This window comes from Aotus nancymaae, unplaced genomic scaffold (genome assembly GCF_030222135.1).
Source record: "Aotus nancymaae isolate 86718 unplaced genomic scaffold, 86718_ANA_hifiasm-v0.15.2.pri h1tg000003l, whole genome shotgun sequence".
NCBI lineage: Eukaryota > Metazoa > Chordata > Mammalia > Primates > Aotidae > Aotus > Aotus nancymaae.
This window is the reverse complement of record NW_026988414.1, coordinates 3576210-3602604: the sequence shown is the minus strand read 5'-3', so window position 1 is coordinate 3602604 and position 26395 is coordinate 3576210. Positions and strand designations below refer to the sequence as shown.

The window sequence follows — 26395 nt, the reverse complement described above, 5'->3', positions numbered from 1 at the left end:
TTCCTTTCCTCTCCACAGAGCAAGCGGTTGACATTCTCATGACAGCGGCCAGGAACCTCCCTTTCCTTATCAAGAAGGACGTATAAGGTCAGGCACAGTGGTTCACGCCTGTAATCCCAGCACTTTGGGAGGCGGAGGTTGCAATGAGCTGAGATTGTGCCGCTGCACTCCAGCCTGGGCAACTGAGACTCCACCTCAAATATAAATAAATAAATAAATAAATAAAAGCTGAATGTGGTGGTGTGCACCTGTAGTCCTAACTACTTGGGAGGCTGAGGCGGGAGGATCATTTGAACCCAGGAGTTCCAGGTTGCAGTGGGCTATGATCACACCACTGCACTCCAGCCTAGGTGACAGAACAAGACACTGTAGCTAAGTAACTACGTTTGAAATGTGAGTTTGGTCCTATGAAAATAACTTTTTATGTCAGATTCCATATTTGAAACAGCTACACACAATTCCTGATAACTTTTTAGCAGGGGAAATAGGCTTTGTAATAGCAGTATCTTCAGAAATTCTCGATAGCTACTAATAGTGAGAACCTTTTTTCACAGCTGCAGGTGATATAAAATTTGAACTTTTTTTTTTTTTTTGAGACAGTATCATTCTATCGCCCAGGCAGGAGTGCAGTGGCTTGATGATAGCTCACTGTAGCCTCCACCTAACCAGGCTCAGGTGACCTTCCCACCTCAGTCTCCCAAGTAGCTGGGACCACAGGCAGACACCACCACGCTTGGCTATTTTTTTTGTATTTTTTGTAGAGATGAGGTCTTGCTATGCTGCCCAAACTGGTCTTGAACTCCTAGGCTCAAGTGATCTGCCCTTGATCTCTTTTCTTTCTTTTTTTTTTTTTTGAGACAGCGTCTCGCTCTGTGACCCAGGCTGGAGTGCAGTGGCGCAATCTCAGCTTGCTGCAACCTCTGCCTCCTGGATTCAAGGGATTCTCCTGCCTCAGCCTCCCAAGTAGCTGGGACTACAGGCACGTGCCACCACACCCAGCTAATTTTTGTATTTTTAGTAGAGACGGGGTTTCACCGTGTTAGCCAGGATGATCTCGATCTCCTAAATGGTGATCTGTCTGCCTTGGCCTCACAAAGTTCTGTGATTATAGGCATGAGCCATGGAGCCCGGCCAGTTCCTTTTTTTTCCCCGCTATAGGGTCTCTGTCTGTGGCCCAGGCTACAATGCAGTGGCTCAATCATAGCTCGCTATCACCTCAAACTCCTGAGCTCGAGCAATCCTTCCCCCTCAGCCTCCCAAGTAGCTGGAACTACACACGTGTGCCACTGTGCTCAGCTATTTCAATTTATTTACTTATTTATTGAATGACAGGCAGGGTGACTCATTTCTGTAATCCCAGCACTTTGGGTGGCCAAGGCGGGTGGATCATTTGAGGTCAGAAGCTCGAGACCAGCCTGGCCAACATGGTGCAACACTGCCTCTACTAAAAATACAAAAATTAGATGGGCGTGGACTACCACTCATGCCTATAGTTCAGCTATTTGAGAGGCTGAGGCAGGAGAATTGCTTGAACCTGGGAGGCAGAGGTTGCAGTAAACTGAGATGACACCACTGCACTCCAGCCTGGGTGACTGAGACTCCATCACAAAAATTAAAGAATAGCTGGGCATGGTGGCTCACACCTGTAATCCCAGCACTTTGGGAGGCTGAGGCAGATGGATCACCTGAGGTCAGGAGTTCGAGACCAGCCTGGTCAACATGGTGAAACTCTGTCTCTACTAAAAATACAAAAAATTAGCTGGGCATGGTGGCGGGTGCCTGTAATCCCAGATACTCAGGAGGCTGAGGCAGGAGAATTGCTTGAACCCAGGAGGCAGAGGTTGCAGTGAGCCAAGATTGCATCATTGTACTCCAGCCTGGGCAACAAGAGCAAAACTCCATCTATTAAAAAATTTTTTTAAAAATACATAAATATGTATGTGTACACACACACACACACACACACACACACACACACATATTTTATTTTTGGAGAGATGGAGTCTCAATATATTGCCCAGGCTGGTCTTTAACTCCTGGCCTCAAGCAGTCCTCCTGCCTTGGCCTCCCAAAGTGCTGGGATTACAGGTGTGAGTCTCTGAGCTAGTCAGGAATTCTACTTGATGGCTTCATTTTTTTCTGTGGGAAAGGATAATTGGAGTATGGGATGGGGAAGAGGCAAAGGTTTGGAAAAGCCACCATCAGGAGGAGTCTAGGGACAAACAGAAGTTCCTGGATAGTGTGTGGGGCTCAGTTGAGGGTGGAGGCAGTGATTTGCAGATTTAATCTTTTCAGAGTCTTAAATATAACTCAAGTTATAATGAGGATTAAGAAATCTCTCAAGGCCGGGCGTGGTGGCTCAGGCCTGTAATCCAAGCACTTTGGAGGCCAAGGCGGGCGGATCACCAGAGGTCAGGAGTTCAAGACCAGCCTGACCAACATGGTGAAACCCCGTCTTAAAAAAATAAAAATTAAAAAAAAGAGAAATCTCTCAATTATTCGACAGACAATGAATGGACCAAGGGATCAGGGAGCTCCCTGACATTACGGAATACAATATGCAATATACACTGTGAAAACCAAGCAGAAAAGCAGGTTTTGTTTGGGTGGGGAGTTTGACTTTAGGATTTCAGGTGAAACACTTGTGTGACCCTGGAGGTGTATGGCTGAGGTGCTGCGGGGTCACTGGAGAAAGGTCAAGGGACTGTGGCCCGGTTGGCCCCGAGGTTGTTAAAGTCTCCGAGATTCCAGGGCGGCATTATGAGACACGTGACAGACCTCCCAAGATTGGCTGACAGCGAAGCATAATTGAGAAGATGGCGGCCCAGCGAGGACCTCATCAGAATAGGTCTGTACACAGAGCAGCATAGAGTGCAGGAGGGTAGTGAAGAGCAAGGGGAATGCCGATCCTTCCTCCTTTTGGGGCCAAGACAGTGGTGATGTGGGCAGGGGAGAGAGGCCGGGGAATTGGCAGAAACCAACTCTATCTCTGCACTAACAGTGGGCTGGGGCAGGGCTGGATTTCTGGAGGCAGTGTGCAGTTAGCAGTAACTTGTTCTGTGGCTCCGCTGTGACCCTAGTTTCTCGGTGGGTACCGAGGGGAGCGCGTCGGAGCCCTACGCTCCTTTGAGCCAGGGGAATCCGGGAGGACCCGAGGCAGGGGAAACACGGCCGAGCCGGGAAGCTCTTGAATGGAGGGCGAGACCCGGCAAGGCAGGGCGTCGCACGTCTCCTTGGTGACGAGACGCGTGGCCCGGAAGTGGGCGGTGCTACTGGCGGGGCGGGGCATCTCTGTGACGCTAGGGGCTGGGCCTCGAAGGCGAAACCCAAGCGGCTCCCGGGGGGGTTTGAACTGGCCAATGGGCGAGGTGCCGAACGGGTGTCGGAAAAGGAGGCGGAAGCGGGGAGGAGACGCCGCCAGAGCCGGACTACATCCGCCGCGGCGTCTCCATGGCACGGCCCTGGCCTCCGACTTCAACGACTTTATAAGGCGGCGTTTCTGGGCTCAGCCGTGTCGCTCCTGGTGAGAGGCCGCCGGCTGGCGGGATCGAGGGTGCTCCTGGGCGAGACCGTCCCCTTCGCACCCCCGGCGCGGTAGGCCCCGTGGGGCCGTCGGGTCCTGGGCCCCCAGCCGCTCGCGCCTGTCCCCCTCCTGTCAGAACCTGGCCCCTCCCGCCCCGCCCACCGGCGCGAGGCCTCTCCTCCTCGCGCTAACGGGCTCTCTTGGCCACCGCGGGGCTCTGCCCCTCCTCTGCCGCCCACGGCCAGGGCTTCGCCTTTCTATGGGCAGAAACCGGTCCCTTCCTGCCCGCTGGTGGGTGACCGTCCCTTCTCTCCGCCAACGGACGCTGTCCCTCGCTCTGCTGCCTGCCGGCGGCATCTCTGCATCAGCCTCGTGCTCCCCGCGGGCCTCTGCACGGCAGTCACTTGCCCGCCCACCGTAGGCAGCGCTGTCCCCTGGCACCGTCTTCGGGTCTCCGGGACCCTTGCCCGGCGGGTCCCGCTCGCTCCCTTCCAGCTCGGCGTCTAACCCGCTCGGAATTCAGTGGTTCGGTTTTCCCTCGCGGCGGAGCGCCCGGGGCCCGGCGCACCTCCGCGCCTCGCTCCTTCAAACACTATTGGTCCTCTCGGGCACCTGTTCTTCCGGGAACGCCCCTTCTCCTAGGAAACTGTTGCCCGACACCGCATCGCGACTCCCTGCGCGGCTCCCTGCGCGGGTCCGGCTCCCCGGGGCCCACTTGGAGCCAAGCGGTTCTCACCCTCCCTCTCCACACGCCCGCCGGCGCCTCAGGTTTCCCCCTATAGCCACTGGCCGCCCTCCGCGTGGGGCCCGGGCGCGGTGGTCCTTTCCCTCGCCGTTGTGCCCGTTCCCTCCCCTCCCTCTCCGCTACTTCCAGGTCGCTCAGCCTCTCCTGTCTCCCCCCACTTTAGCAGGACAGTTGCTGTGTGACTTGGACAGTAGAGGAGCGCCTCCCAAGTTTTCATCCAACTGCCACCCCCAAAGCTTCCACCCTCCCCTCAGAGAGGACGTTTGATGCCGGGCCCCTTGAGAGGCTCATTGACAAGCCTGCCCCTTTGGGTCCCCCTGAGCAGAGCCTGCTGACCCAGTTGCCCACTTTGCGGCGTTGATGCCTAGCCATGTCTGCCTCATCCTCAGGCGGCTCCCCCAGGTACTGCCGGTGTGGGAGGCGCCTGCGCCAGAGGGCAGGGAAAGGTGGCCAGGGTTCCCCAGGGCAGGCTCACCTGAGGCTTTCAGCTTCCTCATTCTGTTTGCTGAAAGTCTGGACCAAAACATTTAAAAATCATTTTTAAAGGGAAGGGGGAACGAAATACGTACAGAATCCCAGCTCTGCCTCCCTCGCTCCTTTCCTCCTCAGATATCACAGCTTCCTGGCAGCAAACAGGGTCACTCTCACTGTCTTAATAGAATACTAGGTTCAGAGCCTTTTTTTTTTGGTGACGGAGCCTTCCTATGTTGCCCAGGCTGGAGTGCAGTGGCGCGATCTCGGCTCACTGCAACCTCCGCCTCCTGGGTTCAAGCAGTTCTTCTGCCTCAGCCTCCGAGTAGCTGGGATTACAGACGCGCAACACCAGGCTGGACTAATTTTTGTATTTTTAGTAGAGATGGAGTTTCACCATGTTGGCCAGGCTGGACTTGAACTCCTGACTTCTTGATCCACTTGCTTTGGCCTCCCAAAGTGCTGGGATTACAGGCGTGAGCCTCCGTGCCCGGCTGGTTCAGAGCCTTTTTGAAGGGAGTCCAGGTGTAAATAAATAACATGTAAGGAGGTGGATGTGGCAGTTAGCAAGACGATGGAATCCAGGTGGTTTGACAGGAAACCCACTGAGAGATTGCCCAAAACTGTTGGCTTTACGTGAACAATGTTCTAAATAATTAGGGAAAAAAGCCTGTCTTCTCAGTTTTGGTATTCCTTGGCTAAAGGATCAATAGAGCTTTCTCTCTCTCTATATATATATGAATATACACATTTTTTTCTTTTTAAAATCAAGATGTTGTATACATACAGCAAAATGCATACCAAAGTGCTCACGTATTTTTTCCATGCATTTTGATGTTGCATTATTTTCCCCAAATATTTGTAGAGAGGGCAAGATGATAATTTGGGACCGCCCCTTCCCTGCTCCACCCTCCCCGCCACCCCCAGGTCACTCAGCCTATCATCTCCCCCTAACTTTGGGGGCCGGTGCGGTGGCTCATGCCTGGGTAATTCCAGCAGTTTTAGAGCCTGACCAACATGGTGAAACCCCATCTCTACTAGGAATACAAAGCAATCCCAGCCTGACCAACATGGTAAAACCCCGTCTCTACTAGAAATAAAAAAATTTAGCTGGGAATAACGGCATGTGCCTTTTCCCAGTTACTCAGGAGGCTGAGGCAGGAGAATTGCTTGAACCCAGGAGGTGGAGGTTGCAGTGAGCCAAGATTGGGCCACTGCACTCTAGCCTGCACTCCATCCTGGGAAAAAGAAAAGAGATGGATCAGGTGGTTATTCCAAGTCCCTTCCCATCCTGGAGTTCTTGGATATACTGCTGACAGATTTTGGACCAAATTAAACTTTTGTGTTTTTTTTTTTTTCTTTTTTTCCTGCCTTTGTAGATCTGGTGATGGGGCTGTACAGTATAAGTGTAAGCAAGGTGAATTACACATGGCATTAAAAAAAAAACCCTGCTGCTTAAGAGCTTAAAGGATAGCAAGTGGAATATTTTGGGAAATACTTTTTTATTCTCTTAGGGGAATATTTGAGCCTTAATTTGATGAGTGTGCATCACAGTGACTTCTTGTTCCTGAGCCTAATGCTCTTTGAAAATTTTCTTTTTTCTTTCTTGTTTTTGTTTTGAAACAGGGTCTCCCTCTGCCACCTAGGGTGGAGTGCAGTGGTGCAGTCACAGCTCACTGCAGCCTCCACCTCCCAGGCTTAAGTGATTCTCCCACCTCAGCCTCCCTAGTAGCTGGGACTACAGACACACACCACCACACTCAGCTAATTTTTGTATCTTTTGTAGAGATGGAGTCTTGCCATGTTGCCCAGGCTGGTCTCAAACTCCTGGGCTCATGCAGTCTGCCCACCTTGGCCTCCAAAAGTGTTGGGATTACAGGTGTGAGCCATGGCCACCAATGCTCTATTTATGTCATTCACTCACTGAGCCTTTCTCCAGGGCCATCTCTGCTCCAGGCACTGTCCTGGGTGCTTCTACCTTTGGCCAAACTAGCACCTTGGCTGCTGCTCATGTGCTGCCTGCTTTTTGTCATCTGACAAGATGTCAGCTAGGCTTTTCAGCAAGGGTCACAATACATGTGATGATATGTTAAAAGTTCAGCCTGCAGCCCGGCGTGGTGGCTCACGCCTGTAATCCCAGCACTTTGGGAGGCTAAGGTGGGCGGATCCCGAGGTCAGGAGATCAAGACCATCCTGGTCAACATGGTGATCCCTGTCCCTACTAAAAATACAAAAATTAGCTGGGTGTGGTGGCACGTTCCTGTAATTCCAGCTACTCTGGAGGCTGAGGCAGGAGAATCGCTTGAACCCAGGAGGTAGAGGTTGCAGTGAGCCGAGATTGCCCCAGCGCTCTGCGACCTGGTGACAGAATGAGACTCTGTCTCCAAAAAAAAAAATGTCCAGCCTGCAAATGCCCATGACCCTATTTCCATCCCACTGCTGGGCACACCATGCACATCTGGTGCTCATCTCAGGGGAGACAAGGAATTTCAGGCTGGTTCTCCTAGCCATGAACTTGTTAGCTACCATAGGCAGTGTGTAATTTTGTGAGATCTAAAATGCAAGAGAGCCCTAGTTGTCTGCTTACAGTCTGGTTCTTGTGCCTGCATGCAGGTTTCCATCGTGCGGGAAGAACAGAGTAACGAGTCTCACGCAGAAAAAGGTCTTGAGACCACCTTGTGGCGCACCAAGCGTCACCGTGACGGTAGGTGACGCGCTCACGTAGCAGCCCTCTTTGGTCACCCTGCTAAAGATGCTTCTGCGCACCATTTGTAGGAGGTGCCTTACCCTGCTAAGCACCATCACGGCCCAGGTGCTCTGCTATGTGCTGTGATACCTACCCTGCTGATTTTTAATTCTGATTATTTTTGCCTGTGGTAAGGCTGCCAGGTGTGAGGAAATTGTCTTAGACTTAGCCCTCTAGTCAAATCCTAAAATCTTGACATTTTTTCAATAAAGAAAGGAAAAGAAAAATAAGGGAAAAAAAAGTTTAAAGAATAGGAGGAATGGCCGGCGCGGTGGCTCATGCCTGTAATCTCGGCACTTCGGGAGGCTGAGGCAGGTGGATCACGAGGTCAGGAGATCGAGACCGGCCTGGCCAACATGGTAAACCCCGTCTCTACTAAAAATACAAAAGTTAGCTGGGCATGGTGGCAGGTGCCTGTAATCTCAGCTACGCGGGAGGCTGAGATGGGAGAATCACTCGAACCAGGGAGCTAGAGGTTACAGTGAGTTGATTGCGCCACTGCGCTCCAACCTGGTGACAGAGTGAGACTCCATCTCAAAAAGAAAAAAAAGGAAAATAAAAAGAAGAGAAAATTTAAAGAATGAGGGTGAAGAGCTGGTGGTGGTTGAGGCGTTTGTAGCTGCGGTTCTGCCCTGCTCATGTTTTCTTTAGGATCTAGACAACCTTCTCATCCTTGGCATTTCCTCTAGCTTTCTGTTTTCATGGTCTTTGATCTGCCTGCTGTCTGATTTATTCTGCACCCTGAGCATTTTGTGTGTTTCCCACGCCAATCTGCATGCCCAGTTGAGATCACTGTGTAGAAGGATCCACCTGCTTTCCGCTGTGTTTCACTAAATCCAAGGAGGAGCTGTGCATTCCAGCAGGTTTATAGGAGATCCAGCCCTGAGGACCCCGGGGCCTGTGTCTGGGCTCTGTTGTAGAACTGGTGGGTCTTGCAGACCCTCTCTTGAGTAGACCAGAATCTTCCTGGTGGTCTTCTGCTGCTGGGATCTCTGCAGGAGCCTGCTGAATGACACTCCCACCTTGCTCCCTGCCTGCATGCCAGTAGTTGGTAGCTGTCCTGCTCGCTTGGTGGCTAGGCTTTTTGGTGGCCCCCAGAGGCTGTGAGCTCTGTTTTTATGCCCAGTTTACTCATCCACAGATCAACCATTTTTGTGTTGTCCTCCCCCACCTGCCAGAAGCCAACCATGAAGGACCGCTCTTCAACTCCCCCCTTACATGTTCATGTGGATGAGAACACCCCTGTCCACGTCCACATAAAAAAACTCCCGAAACCATCAGCGACCAGCAGCCAGGTAGGAGCATGCCAGTGGGGCAAGGTAGCAGCTGTCGATCTCGGTGATCCTGCTAAGCCCAGCCTCCTCGCACTCTGATTCCAAAGGTTTGGGAGACAAACACTCTTTTGGAGGCCGGTTTCCTGGTTAGAAGGTAGACAGGCCTGTCATCCAGGAGCAGCCTCAGTAACATTAGTTAGAAGAGGCATCCTGCCAGTCGGAGATGGATGCCACCAGAGTGGCACCGTGGCCAGCTGGGTGTGGACGTGACCCTGGGTTTGTCCCTTTCCACAGAAATCTCACAAGCGAGGAATGAAAGGGGACACTGTGAATGTGCGGCGGAGTGTCCGGGTGAAAACCAAGGTACCTTGGATGCCCCCTGGAAAATCATCTGCCCGGCATGTGGGATGCAAGTGGGAGGTAAAGTAAAGTGTGGGATGCAAGGGGAGGCTCATCCTTGCCCAGGCTTTTCTTCTCAAACTGCTTAGATCCTAGCAGGCCTCAACCTCAGTCAGCTGTAGCTACTGGAATGTCCTAACAGACCCCGTTTACTGAGGGCCTTGCTAAACCTGAAACTGTGAATTTTTTTGAGTTCTTGTGACACTGCTATGTGAGAGGTCCTGTTGTCCCAATGTGGAGATGAGGAATCAGGGCTCAGAGAGAAGTGATTTTCCTGCAGTCACAGAGAAGGTAGCAGAGCTGGAGTTAAGACTTATTCTAGAGGCTGTACTCTTAGCCTCTCTGCTTTGCTTGTGAGGAGCCACATCACATGTATTTTCTTTTCTTTTTTTTTTTTTGGAACGGAGCCTTGCTCTGTCTCCCAGGCTGGAGTGCAGTGGCGCTATCTCAGCTCACTGAAACCTCCACCTCCCGGGTTCAAGCAATTCTCCTGCCTCAGTCTCCTGAGTAGCTGGGATTATAGGCATGTGCCACCACACCCAGCTAATTTTTGTATTTTTAGTAGAGATGGGGTTTTACCATGTTGGCCAGGCTAGTCTTGAACTGACCTCAGGTGATCTGCCTGCCTCAGCCTCCCCAAATGCTGGGATTATAGTCATGAGCCTCCGCGCCCAGCCTACTTTTCTTATAGTTTATTATATTAGAAATCTTTCATACCAGCAGTGAAAAGAAAAATAATTAGAAATCAAAAACAAAAATAATTCCCTGAAGTTTATAGTCATACCTCATAGTTTTGACTCCCAGACTTACCAATTTTTCCCTTAAAGACAAAGGGAGTATGGGGCCTTCTTGGGATTAATTGGAAACTGCTCTGACCAGTACAAGAAGTTACGAGGATTGAAATTAAGAAGCTGCCATGGCCGGGCACAGTGGCTCACGCTTGTAATCCTGGCACTTCGGGAGGCTGAGGTGGGTGGATTGCCTGAGCTCAGTAGTTTGAGACGAGCCTAAGCAACAGTGGTGAAACTCCATCTCTACTAAAATACAAAAAATTATCTGGGCAAGCTTTGCGCAGTGGCAGTATTGTAGCCAATGAGGTTTATCCGAGGTGCGACTATTGCTAATTGAAACCTTTTCCCAATACCCTGCCATGACGACTTGAAATATAGTTGGCATTAGAAATTTTTGACAGTCTCTACAGAGCCCGAATTAAAAAAAAAAAATTATCTGGGCATGGTGTCGTGTGCTTGTAGTCCTAGCTACTCAGGAGACTGAGGAAGGAGAATTACTTGAACCTGGAAGGCGGAGGTTGCAGTGAGCCGAGATTGTGCCACTGCACTCTGGCCTGGGCAACAGAGTGAGACCACATCTCAAAAAAAAAAAAAATGCTGCCTTACATTTTTTACTGTATATGCTTCACTAATAATCAGTGAAATGTAAATTAAAAGCCTCAGTATATATTTTTAAAACAAAAACAATGAGCTATCATTTTTCTTGAATGGAAAAATGTTTAAAAAATTACAACTATCTGATACCAATAAGCATAAAGGGTGTCGGTGAATCTTTAAAAACATTTTTTTTTTTTAAATAGAGACAGGGTTTCACCATATTGGCCAGGCTGGTCTCGAACTCCTGACCTTGTGATCTGCCTGTCTCAGCCTCCCAAAGTGCTGGGATTATAGGCGTGAGCCACTCTGCCCAGCCTAAAAACATTTTTTATAGTACTGTGAACCTGATTCAACTGTTCTAGAGTCAGTTTGGCAGCATTTGTCTAAACATTGATTCTGTAGTTTTTCATCTAGGAATTTGTCCTAAAAACATAACAGAAGAGTACAGGGATTTCTTGTAGATTTTTTGCTATAGCATTATTTGTAATAGAAAAATTGAAAGCAACCTAAAATGTCCATCAGAAGAATATTGGTTAAATTATGATACATCCGGCTGGACATGGTGGGCTCACACCTGTAATCCTAGCACTTTTCGAGATCAGCCTGGGCAACATACATCTTTACAAAAAATGAAAAATTAGTTCGGTGTGGTGGCATGTGCTTGTAGTTCCAGCTACTCAGAAGGCCGAGATGGGAAGATTGCTTGAGCTGGGGAGGTTAAGGCTGCAGTGAGCCATGATTATGCACAGCCTGGGTGACATAGTGAGACCCTGTCTCAAACAAAACAAAAGAGAAATATCATGATACATCCATACAACGGAAAACCATGCAGCTATGCAAAGATTGCGATAGAGGCTGGTTGTGGTGGCTCATACCTGTGATCCTAACACTTTGGGAGGCTGAGGCAGGAGGATCACTTGAGCCCAGGAGTCCAAGACCAGCCTGGGCAACATGACAAGACCTTACCTCTACAAAAAATGAAAAATTAGCTGGGTGTGGTGGCACATACTTGTAGTCCTAGTTATTTGGCAGGGGGAGGTTGAGACTTCAGTAAGCTGTGATTGTGCCACTGTACTACAGCCTGGGTGACAGAACAAGACCCTGTCTCAAAAACAAGAAGATTGAGACATATTTATGCATGGTAACAAAGCATGGAGATGCACAACATATAGCATTTGACCAGCCCTATTTGTGCAGAAAAGGGGCATCTGTGTATATGTATAAACCATGTATGTATAGAAAGTTTTCTGGGAGAATATGCAAGTAGTGGTAAACAGTGTTGCCTCTGAGATATGGCCAATTTGAATGTTTTATTTTTATTTATTTATTTTTTGAGATGGAATCTCATTCTGTCACCCAGGCTGGAGTGCAGTGGTGCGATCTTGGCTCACTGCAACCTCCACCTCCTGGGTACAAGCAATTCTTCTGTCTCAGCTTCCTGAGTAGCTGGGACTACAAGTATGTGCTACCACACCTGGCTAGTGGAGACAGGGTGTTAACCATGTTTGCCAGGCTGGTCTTGAACTCTTGACCTCAAGTGATCTGCTCACCTTGGCCTCCCAAAGTGCTGGGATTATAGGCATGAGCCACCATGCGTGGCCTCCTTGGTAGTTTTCAAAGTACACACCACAAAGATGCTGCTATGAAAATTTTTCCTGTTGACATGGGTTGCTAGGGGTAATAATCCCCTCTGGAAAGCATAATGCCACTTCCAGTCTCACGGTCAAATCCTAGAGGTGGAAGGTCCCAGAGAGGTGACCTGCCCAAGTTCTCTCAGCAACTGAAACAGTAGTTGTCTTTGCTTTCATTCTTAGGCCTGCCCCTTTCCACTTTCCAGTGGCTTCCTGTGACTCTGAGAGGCCCTAACTCAACCTTGTCCATTATGGACAGAAAGAGAACAGCCCCTGGAGGTAGAAGTTTGGGGAGGATATGGAAATGAAGACCAAAGCTGCTGAATGCATGTGGGGTTCTTGGTTGATATCTTATAACTCCTGGAACGTAAGATTATTTTTGGGAGCAAGAAGGTCTAGGTTTTTTCTTGCCTCTATTATTAAAAATGATCTATTTTTATTTAGGGAAATTAGAAAATACAGAAAAATAATCAACTACTCAAGAGAAAATCTGGCTCCTATTAAGTCTTAAAAACTTCTTGTTGAAAAGTACAGGATCGCTGGGCGCGGTGGCTCACGCCTGTAATCCCAGCACTTTGGGAGGCCGAGGTGGGTGGATCACGAGGTCAAGAGATCGAGACCATCCTGGTGAACATGGTGAAACCCCGTCTCTACTAAAAATATAAAAAATTAGCTGGGCATGGTGGCGCGTGCCTGTAATCCCAGCTACTCAGGAGGCTGAGGCAGGAGAATTGCCTGAACCCAGGAGGCAGAGGTTGAGGTGAGCCGAGATTGCGCCATTGCACTCCAGCCTTGGTAACAGGAGCGAAACTCCATCTCAAAAAAAAAAAAAAAGTACAGGATCAGGAGCAATGTCTCACTCCTGTAATCCCAGAACTTTGGGAGGCTAAGGTGGGCAGATCACCTGAGGTCAGGAGTTCAAGACCAGCCTATCCAACATGGCAAAACCTTGTCTCTAGTGAAAATACAAATATTAGCCTGGTATGGTGGCTGTGCCACTAATCCCAGCTACATGGGAGGCTGAGGCCGGAGAATCCTTTGAACCCATGAGGTGGAGGTTGCAGGGAGCCAAGATCATGTCCCTGCACTGCAGCCTGGGCAACAAATCGAGACTCCATCTCAAAAAAAAAAAAAAAAAACCCCAAAGAAAACGAAAAGAGGATGTGCCGGGCATGGTGCTTCATGCTTGTAATCCTAGCACTTTGGTAGGCCAAGGCGGGCAGATCACCTGAGCTCAAGAGTTGGAGACCAGTTTGGACAATGTGACGAAACCCTACCTCTACCAGAAATACAAAAAATTAGCCATGCTTGGTAGTGTGCACCTGTGGTCCTAGCTGCTTGGGAGGCTGATGTGGAAGGATCGCTTGAGCCTGGGAGGTGGAGGTTGCAGTGAACCAAAATTGTGCCACTGCACTCCAGCCTGGTTGACAGAGGGAGACCTTGTCTCAAAAAAAAAAAAAAAAAAAAAAGGAAAACTGCAGGGATATACACGCATCGGAAGTGTATTGCTCCTTGATTGCCCCATCACCCAGCATCCTGGAAGCTGCTTCTGACTTTTTTCTATGTCACTGTCTACCTATCACAGGGAGTAACTAGTCACGCTTTCTCACATATATATATATACACACACATGTATGTGTGTGTGTGTCTGTGTGTATATATGTATATTTTATAATTTTAAAATATATATAGTCATGTATCAGTTAACAAGGGGATATATTCTGAGAAATGCGTTGTTAGACAGTTTCATCATTCTGCAAACTTCATAGAGTGTACTTATACAAACCTAGATTGGTAGAGCCTGCTACACTACACACTTTTGGGCTATATGGTATAGCTTATTGCTCCTAGGCTACAAACTTCTACATGATTCAGCATGATGCCACACTGAATACTGCAGGCAATTGTAACACAATTGTAAGTATTTGCATATTGAACCATAGCTAAATATAGAAAAGGTACAGTAAAAATACGGTGTTTTGGGACCATTGTCATACATGCAGTCCGTTGTTGGCTGAAATGTTAAGTGGCACATGACTATACATTTTCCTATTTTTGTCCTTTTAAGTATTAAAAGTAGCTTCTTTTCTTATAAAAGCAATATATATAGCTGGGTGTGGTGGCTCACACCTGAAATCCCAACACTTTGGCAGGCCAAGGTGGGTAAATCACCTGAGGTCAGGAGTTCGAGACCAGCCTGGCCAACATGGTGAAACCCAACCTCTACTAGAAATACAAAAATTATCCAGGTGTGGTAGCGGGCACCTGTAGTCCCAGCTACATGGGAGGCTGAGGCTGGAGAATAGCTTGAACCCGGGAGACGGAGGTTGCAGTAAGCCAAGATTGCACCATTGCACTCCAGCCTGGTTGACAAGAACAAAACTCTGTCTCAAAAAAAAAAGCAATAGATGGCCAGGTATGGTGGCTCACCCCTGTAATTCCAGCACTTTGAGAGGCTAAGGCAGATGGATCACTTAAGGTCAGGAGTTTGAGAACAGCCTGGCCAACACGGTAAAACCCTGTCTCTACTAAAAATAAAACAGCTGGGCATCGTGGTGGGCACCTGTAATCCCAGATAATAAGGAGGGCGAGGCAGCAGAATCACACTTGAACCTGGGAGGCAGAGATTACAGTGAGCTGAGATTACACCACTGCACTCCAGCCTAGGCAATAGAGTGAGACCCTGTCTCAAAAAAAAAAAAAAAAAGCAAAGTGTTTACAGCTTTGCACGAAGTGTCCTGAAGCATACATGTATTTTAAAATATTTTCTATACTGCTATATTTACAAAAGTATTTTCCAGCTATTGTACCATATGCATTTATAATATTTTTCTACATCATCAAAATAACAATGATTACTCCTAAGAGCATTTCTTAATATCATACAATATCTGGTCTTTTCTCAAAGAAAGACCTTTTCAGCAGATTTATCTACCTTTGTAACTAATCCACTATTGTATTCATATTCATTTAAAAGACTTTTGACATATTTCTATCCTAGGTATAAAAAAATATATTGCCCTAAACTTTTGCCAACTTTGGGTATTATTAATATTTTTGCCGATTTTTTATATTCTTTCTTTATTAGTGTTGTTATTTTTAGAGATAGGGTTTTGCTGTGTCACCCAGGCTGGCATGAGGTGATGCTATCATAGCTCACTGCAGCCTTGAACCCCTGGACTCAAGGAATCCCCTGCCTCAGCCTTCTGAATAGTTGGGACCACAGGCATGCGCCACCACACCCACCTGATTTTTTTTGAGACAGAGTTTCGTTCTTGTTGCCTAGGCTGGAGTACAATGGCGAGATCTTGGCTCACTGCAACCTCCACCTCCCGGGTTCAAGCTATTCTCCAGCCTCAGCCTCCTAAGTAGTTGGGATTATAGGCATGCACCACCATGCTTGGCTAATTTTATATTTTTAGTAGAGACGGGGTTTCACCATGTTGGTCAGGCTGGTCTCAAACTCCTGACCTGGAGGGTCATCCACCTGCTTCGGCCTCCCAAAGTGCTGGGATTGCAGGCGTGAGCCACTGTGCCTGGCCTCAGCTAATTTCTGTTACTTTTGTAGAGACAAGATTTCACTTTGTTGCTCAGGCTCATTTTTACTTCCTGTCCTCAAGCAATCCTCCCACCTCAGCCCCCCAAAATACTGGGTTTACAGGGTATCCAGCCTATGTTCTTTATTTTAAACTTAACATTGTAACCCAAGCTTTCAATTTTGATGTTAGGAATTCTCCAAAATCATCATTTAAATATGGATAGGTAATGTTCCATCATGAAGGTTCAGAGTATGCAGAGTATGGTTCTTCCTAGGGTCCCTGAGCTAGCTGTTAACAGCTTTTCCTGTCTAATCAGTAAATAAGCTTCCAGTGGTGGAACTCAGGGTCAAGGATCTGCCTTCTAAGTTCATGTGTTTCTCCCTCCCCTACATCAGAATCCACCTCATTGCCTGGAGATCACACCGCCGTCTTCAGAAAAGCTGGTCTCAGTGATGCGGTTAAGTGACCTCTCTACAGAAGATGATGACTCAGGTCACTGTAAAATGAATCATTATGATAAGAAGATTGACAGTCTAATGAATACAGTTGGTTGTCTGAAGTCTGAGGTGAGAGAGGTAGGGGGCTGGTGGGACAGCTAGTACCGAGGATGTGCAGGACCACCCAGGTAGATTTCCTGCCTGGTCCCTCAATGTGCCTCTGCAGGCCTTCTGCCCTCCTCTTCAGGGTTGCCCAGGGCTTCAGGTGCCCACCTGAGGAGGGAGCTGGGGCAGCATGAGATCCCATCCCACCAAGGGATGCTCTCTATTGAGTATGCTGCCGTCTTGGTGCTCTACGTGGGTAGTCTGATTTGACTTTACAATAGCATGTGAAGCTGGTGGTGTTAATGTCCTCATTATAAAGATGAAATACCTGGGAAACTAGGGCCTATGCTTTCCACTTTATACAAAGTTTAACACAAAGCCCCAAAGAGGCCAAGGAAGTTTGTCCTCAGTTTCTGTGCTGTCTCTTGGGGTGGGATGTGGTAATGGAACTGGAAAAAGAAGCTAGAAGTCCAAAGTCCCCAACTAGGAAGTTGGCAGATTTGTCATTAAAATCCAGGCTTTGGACTAGGTGTGGTGGCTCACATCTGTAATCCCAGCACTTTGGGAGGCCAAAGCAGGCAGATCACAAGGTCAGGAGTTCAGGACCAGCCTGGCCAATACGGTGAAATCCCATTTCTACGAAAAATACAAAAAATAGTCGGGTGTGGTGGCGGGCGCCTGTACCTGAGTCCCAGGTACTCAGGAGGCTGAGCCAGGAGAATCGCTTGAACCCAGGAGACAAGGTTTCAGTAAGCCGAGATCACGAGACTGCACGCCAGCCTGGGGGACAGAGCAAAACTCTGTCTCAAAATAAATAAATAAATAAATAAATAAATAATAAATCCAGGGCCTGGTGCGGTGGCTCACACCTGTAATTCCAGCTACTTGGGAGGCTGAGGCAGGAGGGTTGCTTTAGCCACAGAGATGGAGATTACAGCAAGCCAAGATCACGCCACTGCAGTCCAGTCTGGATGACAGAGCAAGACTCTGTCTCAAACAAACTTTTATTTCTTGAGATAGAGTCTTGAACTGTTGCCTGAGCTGGAGTGCAGTGGCACAATCTTGGCTCACTACAACTGTACTCCGCCTCCTGAATTCAAGTGATTTTCCTGCCTTAGCCTCCCGAGTAGCTGAGGTCACAGGCATGTGCCACCATATATGGCTAATTTTTGTATTTTTAGTAGAGACAGTTTCACCATGTTGGCCAGGCTGGTCTCGAACTCCTGACCTTAAGCGATCCACCCGCCTTGGCCTCCCAAATCCTGGGATTACAGGCGTGAGCCACCATGCCCAGCTGGGGCCCTTAGTTTGGTCCAAAGCATTGGGCCTAGCAATAAAGCGTAGAGGAGGGACCTCCCTTCAGTGGCTCCTGCCTGCGTCCCCTTGTGCAGGTCAAGATGCAGAAGGGTGAGCGCCAGATGGCCAAAAGGTTCCTGGAGGAGCGGAAGGAAGAGCTGGAGGAGGTGGCCCACGAACTGGCTGAGACTGAGCACGAGAACACGGTGCTGAGGCACAACATCGAGCGCATGAAGGAGGAGAAGGACTTCACCATGTAAGTGCCCGCCCTGCCCCTGCTGACTTATTCCTCACTGCCAGGTTGCACTGAACCCTGGGCAGTAATGGAAAGCAGTGGAGGAGGTGGGCACAGGCACTGTGCCTGTGTCCTGGAGCCTGTTCAGTAGTCACACAGTTAATTACAGTTATTACTGATTGTGCTTATGATTCGTACTGTGAGGGGAAGGGAGGACCCCATGGGGGTAGGTAATAGGGAACTCTTTCTGGAACAAGTGACATTTAAGAGGCATCCTGCAGGATGGTTAAGTGTTCATCAGGTGGATGCCGGGGAAGAAAGCACGCTACTCAGTGGGAACATCTTGTGGGAATATCTTGTGGGAAGGCCCCAAGATGGGAAAGTGTTTGTAGCGGAGAAATGGAAAGCAGGCCAGAGTGGGTGAGCAGAGGACAAGGGGCCACACAGGTTGGCAGGGGGCCAGTTCTCAGCAGCTACTCTGAGGCATTTGCGCTGAGGGCATTTTGGAAGCCATGGAAAGGATTTCTTTTATTTAATTAATTTATTTGGCCAGGCGAGGTGGCTCATGCCTGTAATCCCAGCATTTTGGGAGGCCAAGGTGGGTGAATTACAAGGTCAGGAGTTTGAGACCAGCCTGGCCAACATGTTGAAACCCTGTCTCTACTAAAAATACAAAAAATGAGCTGGTTATGGTGGTGGGCGCCTGTAATCCTAACTACTTGGGAGGCTGAGGCAGGAGAATTGCTTGAACCCTGGAAGCGGAGGTTGCAGTGAGCCGAGATTGTGCCACTGCACTCTAGCCCAGGCGACAGTGCGAGACTCCATATGAAAAAACAAATTATTTTGAGATGGAGTCTCACACTGTCATCCATGCTGGAGTGCAGTGGCGTGATCTTGGCTCACTGCAATCTCTGCATCCTTGGCTAAAGTGATCCTCCTGCCTTAGCCTCCCAAGTAGCTGGAATTACAGGTGCTCACCACCATGCCTGGCTAACTTTTGTGTTTTTAGTGGAGATGGGGTTTCACCTGTTGGCCAGGTTGCTCTCAAATGCCTGATCTAAAGTGGTCTACCCGCCTCAGCCTCCCAAAGTACTGGGATTACAGGCAGTAGCCACCATACCTGGCCTAGAGCCATAGAAAGGTTTTAAAAACCTTGAATCCAGCGTAGAGAAGAGATAGAAGGGCTCAAAAGTGTATCTGAAGATGGTGAGTAGGAGGGCGTGGTGTTGGGGGTTGTGCAGAGATGACAATGGTGGGTGTTTGAGAGAAACAGGGCCACAGGTAGCTAATGTCTCTTGGTGTGGAGGCCGTGGTCTGGTGCCCAGGCAAATGTTAACTTCTGGCCTTGGTCCTTTCAGAAGGCCACCCAGGCCAGAAGGGCTGTCCCTGCCCCTTCCCCCACTTTTTCCTAACCAGAGGTGGCCTCCCAGGGCATTGTGAGGCAACCTTGGAGCTCTGGACGTGCGGGGGCTGGAAGGGCTCACAGAGCCCTGTCTTTCTGGCCCCAGACTTCAGAAGAAACACCTACAACAGGAGAAGGAGTGCCTCATGTCCAAGCTGGTAGAGGCTGAAATGGATGGGGCTGCAGCTGCCAAGCAGGTCATGGCCTTGAAGGATACCATCGGGAAGCTGAAAACGGTAGGTGGCAGGTGGGAGGACCCCAGTCATGGAACTGGCCCAGGGAGGGGGCAGCTGCAGGCTGTGGTGGGGTCTCTATGCAGTCATCAGGCAGTCTTTATGACATCTTCAGGCTGGGGGAGGGCATGCTTAACTCCTAGGCCCCCACCTACCACTCTCACTTCCCAATCCTTGACCCTTAAGGATGACCTCTGGTCACCACCTGTGAGGAGACCTCATCATGGGTCACCTGGGATCACAGTGAGTCAAGGCATGTGGTTGATTCCTGCAAGTATTAGCCACTAGGTCTTGTCATCCTCCTTTGCTTCCTTCAGGAAGTCTACCCTGACTGTATTTGCCCACACTCTCCCACCCCTTTCTCCACCTTTGCTCACAGCAGGCTTAGCTCCTACTTGTCCCTCTAGGTCCACCGCCTCCAGGAATCCTGCCCTTGATCACCTTGGCGCTATACACAGCCTGGCTCTCCTTGTCTGGACCTTCTGACACCAGTCCTCTTGAGTGCCCATGGGGCCTGCTTCTTCCCTCTTCCCCTACATCTGTAAGACCGCCTGCTTGTCTTCCAGGAGAAACAAATGACCTGCACAGACATCAATACCCTGACGAGGCAGAAAGAACTTCTCCTGCAGAAGCTGAGCACATTTGAAGAGACCAACCGCACCCTCCGAGACCTCCTGAGGGAACAGCACTGCCAGGAGGTAAGCTCAGGGCCCAGCTCTTTCCCTCCAGCCTCGAATGCCCGTCCTCTCTGAGCCTTTCTCCTTGTCTGTAAAAAGAAAATAAGATTGGTGCCTGACCTGAGAGGGCCTTAGAGAGATTTAGTGCATTCAAGCCAGGCGCAGCGGCTCACGCCTGAAATCCCAGCACTTTGGGAGGCCGAGGCAGACGTATCACGAGGTCAAGAGATTGAGACCATCATGGCCAACATGGCCATCTCTACTAAAAAAAATAGAAAAAATTAACTGGGTGTGGTGGCGCGCGCCTGTAGTCCCAGCTACTCGGGAGGCTGAGGCAGGAGAATTGCTTGAACCTGGGAGGCAGAGGTTGCAATGAGCCGAGATCACGCCACTGCACTCCAGCCTGGCGCCTGGTGACAAAGCAAGACTCTGTCTCAAAAAAAAAGGTAGAGAGAGTTAATGAAATTGTTCACATGAAGTGCTCAGCACCTGGTAGATGAGTACCATCTTAGAGGGTGTTGAATCTGAGCCGGTCAGCACAGGAAGAACCTTGAAAAAGTCAGTGGGTTCAACTGTATTCCTCAAGAGAAAATAAAATTAAAAAAAAAAAGAAAAAGTCACTGGGGAGTCAAGGAGGGGTTCAGCCCAGGGCAAGGAAAAGAGAGTTTCAGACCATAGCTTTTTGTTCTGTAAGAGAATGATTAATGGCTAGCAGACACAGATCTTGTGGTCTCACTTTGTTTTTGTTTCTTTTTTTGAGATGGAGTCTCACTCTGGCGCTCAGGCTGGAGTGCAGTGGCACCATCTTGGCTCACTGCAACCTCCGCCTCCCAGGTTCAAGTGATTCTCCTGCCTCAGCCTCCCAAGTAGCTGGGATTACAGGTGCCCACCACCATGCCCAGCTAATTTTTGTATTTTTAGTAGAGACAGGGTTTCACCATATTGACTAGACTGTTCTCAAACTCCTGATATTGTGATCCACCTGCCTCGGCCTCCCAAAGTGCTGGGATTACCGGTGTGAGCCACTGCACCCAGCTTTGTTTTCTTTTCTTTTTTTTTTTTTTTGTGATGGAGTCTCGCTCTGTTACCCAGGCTGTAGTGCAGCTGCATGATCTTGGCTCACTGCAACCTACGCCTTCCTGGATCAAGTGATTCTTCTGCCTCAACCTCCTGAGTAGTGGGGACTATAGGCACATTCCACCACATATGGCTAATTTTGTATTTTTAGTAGAGACAGGGTTTCACCATGTTGACCAGGCTGATGTTTTCTTAAAATATATTCTCTGAGGCTGGTTATGGTGGATCAGTTGAGGTCAGGAGTTCAAGAACAGCCTGGCCAAACTCCGTGTCTACTAAAAATACAAAAATAAGGTTTGTAATCCCAGCACTTTGGGAGGCTGAGGTGGGTAGATCATGAGATCAGGAGTTCGAGACCAGCCTAGCCAATATGGTAAAACCCCATCTCTACTGAAAAAATACAAAAATTAGCCAGTTGTGGTGGCATGCGCCTATAATCCCAGCTACTCAGGAGGCTGATGCAGCTACTCGGGAGGCTGAGGAAGAATTGCTTAAACTTGGGAGGTGGAGGTTGCAGTGAGCCAAGATTGCATCACTGCACTTCAGCCTGGGTGACAGACCAATACTCTGTCTTGAAAAAAAAAATTAGCCGGATATGGTGGTGGGTGCCTGTAATCTCAGCTACTTGGGAGGCTGAGGCAAGAGAATCGCTTAAACCTGGGAGGCGGAGGTTGCAGTGAGCTGAGATTGTGCCACTGTACTCCAGCCTGACCTGGGCGACAGAACGAGACTCTATCTCAAAAAAAAAAAGTTATCTGAAACATTATATGTTAGTAAATTCGGTCAACCCTCTGTATCTGTGGGTTCTGCATTCATAGATTCAGCCAACCTTGGATTGAAGATATTTAAAAAATAAGTTACATATTTACCGGTTTTCTTGATATTATTCCCTAAATCACATAACAACTATACATAGCATTTACCTTGTACGAGGTATTCTAAAAGTAATCTAGAGATGCTTTAAAGTATGTGGGAGGCCGGGCGCGGTGGCTCACGCCTGTAATCCCAGCACTTTGGGAGGCCGAGGCGGGTGGATCACGAGGTCAAGAGATCGAGACCATCCTGGTCAACATGGTGAAACCCCGTCTCTACTAATACAAAAAATTAGCTGGGTATGGTGGCGCGTGCCTGTAATCCCAGCTACTCGGGAGGCTGAGGCAGGAGAATTGCCTGAACCCAGGAGGCAGAGGTTGCGGTGAGCCGAGATCGCGCCATTGCACTCCAGCCTGGGTAACGAGCGGAACTCCGTCTCAAAAAAATAAATAAATAAAAATAAAAAATAAAATAAAGTATATGGGAGGAGGTGCCATTTTATATCTTTGGATTTTGGTATCCACAGAAGGTCTTGGAACCAATCCTCCATGAATATTAAGGGATGACTGTATTTTTTTTTTTGATAGTCAAATAAAAATTAATGATGTGCAACATGTTTTGACAGATGTACACAATGTGGAATGGCTAAGTCAAGCTAATCAGCCTGCGCATTGCCTCACATGCTAAGATACTTGTGGTGAAAACACTTAAGGTTTTCTCTTAGCAATTTTCAAGTATACAGATAGTAACTATAGTTACCATGTTGAACAATTTCTCCTTGTCTAACTGAAATCTTATGTCTTTTGACCAGTGTTTCCCCAATGTCCCCCAAAAATTCCACTCTGAAAACCAGCATTTTCTGCTTCTGTGAGTTTGACGACTTTTTTTTTTTTTTGAGACAGAGTCTTGCTGTGTCACCAGGATGGAGTACAGTGGCACGATCTCGGCTCACTGCAGCCTCTGCCTCCCAGGTTTGAGCAATTCTCCTCCCTCAGCCTCCCAAGTGGCTGGGACAACAGGCACACACCACTATGCCCAGCTAATTATTGCATTTTTGGTAGAGATGGGTTTCACCATGTTGGTCAGGCTGGTCTTGAACTTCTGACCTTGTGATCCATCTGCTTTGGCTTCCCAAAGTGCTGGGATTACAGGCATGAGCTACCATGCCTGGCCTTTTTTTTTTGAGACAGAGTCTTGCTCTGTCACCAGGCTGGAGTGCAGTGGTGTGATCTTGGCTTACTGCAGCCTCTGCCTCCTGGGTTTGAATGATTCTCCTTCCTCAGCCTCCCAAGTATCTGGGACTATAGGCACGTGCCACCATGCCCAGCCAATTTTTGTATTTTTAATAGAGACAGGGTTTCACCATGTTGGCCAGGATGGTCTTGATCTCTTGACCTCATGATTCGCCCAAAGTGCTGGGATTATAGCCATGTGTCACTGTACTCAGCCAAGTTCAACTTCTTTATGTTCCACATATAAGTGAGGTCATGTGGTCTTTATGTGCCTGGCTCGTTTCACTGTGTATAATGTCCTCTAATTTTGTGCGTGTTGTGAGAGGATTTCCTTTTTCAAGGCTCAGTAGTATTCCGTTGTGTATCTCTACTGTATTTTCTTCATTCATCTGTTGATGGACACTTAGGTTGATGCCCTATCTTGGCTATTGTGAATAATAATATATTAGCAAATATTTCAAAAAAGACTGACGGTATAAACAGTCGTCTTCCTGTTTTGTTCTAAGCAAAAAGTCTCAAAATGCCAGTGCTAATGAAATGATGACTTTTTTTTTAGTTTTGCTTTTTTTTTTTAAAAAACATTGTCAACCTTGTTTTTATCTTTAAAAATTAATACAATTGGCTGGGTGCAGTGGCTCATGCCTGTAATCCTAGCACTTTGGGTGGTGAAGGCGGGAAGATCACAAGGTCAGGAGTTCAAGACCAGCCTGACCAACATGGTGAAACCCTGTCTCTGCTAAAAATACAAAAAATGTGGCTGGGTGCGGTGGCTCATGCCTGTAATCCCAGTACTTTGGGAGGCCAAGGTGGGCGGATCACAAGGTCAGGAGTTTGAGATCAGCCTGACCAACATGGTAAAACCCCATCTGTACTAAAAATTAAAAAAGTAGTCAGGCATAGTGGCACATGCCTGTAATCCTAGCTACTCAGGAGGCTGAGGCAGGAGCATCTCTTGAACCCGGGAGGCGGAGGTTGCAGTGAGCTGAGATCATGCCACTGCACTTCAACCTGGATGACAGAGTGATACTCTGTCTCAGAAACAACAACAACAAAAAAATGTGGTGGGCGCCTGTAATCCCAGCTATTCAAGAGGCTGAGACAGGAGAATCGCTTGAACCTAGGTACAAGTGGAGGTTACAGTGAGCCTAGATCACACCACTGTACTCCTGCCTGGGTGACAGAGCGAGACTGTCTCAAAAAAAAAAATTAATATATAAAATAAGGCCAAGTGTGGTGGCTTATGCCTATAATCCCAGCACTCTGGGAGGTGGGAGAATTGCTTGAGGCCCGGAGTTTGACACCAGCCTGGGCAATACAGTGAGACTTCATCTGTACAAAACTTTTTTTTTTTTTTTTGAGACGGAGTTTGGCTCTTGTTACCCAGGCTGAAGTGCAATGGCGCGATCTCGGCTCACCGCAACCTCCGCCTCCTGGGTTCAGGCAATTCTCCTGCCTCAGCCTCCTGAGTAGCTGGGATTACAGGCATGCGCCACTACGCCCAGCTAATTTTTTTTGTATTTTTAGTAGAGACGGGGTTTCACCATGTTGACCAGGATAGTCTCCATCTCTTGACCTCGTGATCCACCCGCCTCGGCCTCCCAAAGTGCTGGGATTACAGGCGTGAGCCACCGCGCCCAACTCTGTACAAAATATTTTAAATTTAGCCAAATGTGGTGGCACATACCTATTGTCCTAACTACTTGGGAGGTTGAGGTGGGAGGATCACTTGAGCCCAGGAGGTCAAGGCTACAGTGAGCTGTGATTGTGGCACTCACTCAAGCTGAGTGACAGACTGTCTCAAAAAAATTTTTTATATGTGTAAAATAAGTAATATAAAGTGGTATACTCACTGCCCAGCTTTTAAAATAAGTGTCTACATAGTTGAATCCCTTTTGTGTATCATTTTGCAATAACCTTGTCTCCCTTCCCTCAGAGGGAACCTTTATTTATTTATCTGTTTATTTCGATACAGAATCTTGCTCTGTCACCCTGGCTGAAGTGGCACAATCTCAACTCACTGCAACCTCTGCCTCCTGGGTTGAAACGATTCTCCTGCCTCAACTTCCCAAGTAGCTGGGATTACAGGCATGCATCACCATGCCTGGCTAATTGTTTTGTATTTTTAGTAGAGATTTTTCTATGTTAAGGTTTTTCTATGTTAAGGGTTTTTCTATGTTAGCCAGGCTGGTCTCGAGCTCCTGACCTCAAGTGATCTGCTCAACTAGACTTTTGAAAGTGTTGCACTTTAGCCTGGATGACAAAGCCAGACACTGTCTCAAAAAATTAAAAAAGCTGGGTGCAGTGGCTCATTCCTGTAATTCTAGCACTTTGGGAGGCCGAGGTGGGTGGATTGCCTGAGCTCAGGAGTTTAAGACCAGCCTGGGCTAGCTACATTGTGAAACCCCTCATCTGTACTAAAATACAAAAAATTAGCTGGCATGGGTGGTGCACGCCTGTAGTCCCAGCTACTCGGGAGGCTGAGGTGGGAGAATCGCTGGAATCCGGGAGGCAGAGGTTGCAGTGAGCTGAGATCATGCCACCGCACTCCAGCCTGGGTGACAAAGCGAGACTCCATCTCACAAAAAGAAAAAAGCCTCTTGCTCTATCTAACCAATTTTTTCCTTTTTTGGTTTCTTAGCTTCTATCATCCTGGAGTCCCATCTTCAATTGGAGATGAAGGGTCAGCTAATTTGAAATCCCACCCAAAAGTTGTATTTCCTGTTCAGTCTAGGCTCAGCTCCTTGGTGCCCATATATTCTCAGGGCTGCCCTACCATCTTGGTGCTTACTCGGGAGCACTCAGTGCTCAGTGTCGTGGGGAACTGCTCTGGCTCTGGAGTCTGAGTCGGCTTCAGGACCCAGTGCTGCCACATCCAGCTGTGTGACTTCACTTGCCTTAGCTCTCCTCCTCTGTGAGATGGGGGTGGTGATAGTGCATGGCTCTTAGAGTAGGGGGCTTTGGTGAGTTCATGCACAGAGGATGGCAGAAGAGTTGGGCAGCGGTTTCAGTGCCCCAGGGGAGGCCTGGAGAGCAGTGAGAACAGCTTCAGGCTCTGCATCCATGGCCAAGCCTTTTGTCCCATGTTCTTTGCTTCTTGTTGCCAGAGAAACCATAATACTGTCTTATGTCAGTTCCTAGGTCCCCAGGAAACTTTGGGAACCAAAGAGCCCTT

At 48.4% G+C, this 26395-nt stretch overlaps 1 protein-coding gene and 1 non-coding gene across 9 annotated transcripts in view; both read left to right on the top strand.

The window, feature by feature from the left end:
- The first annotated feature begins 3273 nt into the window (after positions 1-3273).
- ODF2 (outer dense fiber of sperm tails 2) overlaps positions 3274-26395 on the top strand; it is a 44856-nt gene continuing 21734 nt past the window's right edge. The window contains exons 1-9 of one of the 8 annotated variants that reach the window (XM_012458025.3): positions 3456-3523; positions 4432-4670; positions 7353-7443; positions 8664-8780; positions 9054-9122; positions 16112-16282; positions 17650-17810; positions 19298-19427; positions 19991-20122. In XM_012458025.3, the coding sequence (XP_012313448.1) occupies positions 4639-4670; positions 7353-7443; positions 8664-8780; positions 9054-9122; positions 16112-16282; positions 17650-17810; positions 19298-19427; positions 19991-20122 (903 nt within the window). In that variant the 5' untranslated portion in view covers positions 3456-3523; positions 4432-4638. Of the gene's footprint in view, positions 3524-4431; positions 4671-7352; positions 7444-8626; positions 8781-9053; positions 9180-16111; positions 16283-17649; positions 17811-19297; positions 19428-19990; positions 20123-26395 lie in introns of all 8 variants that reach the window. The other 7 variants (XM_012458021.3, XM_012458023.3, XM_012458020.3 and 4 more) reach the window with 7 other exon arrangements.
- LOC135277495 (U4 spliceosomal RNA) lies at positions 10222-10362 on the top strand. Its single transcript, XR_010345099.1, has one exon. It is a non-coding gene; the product is annotated as a U4 spliceosomal RNA (small nuclear RNA).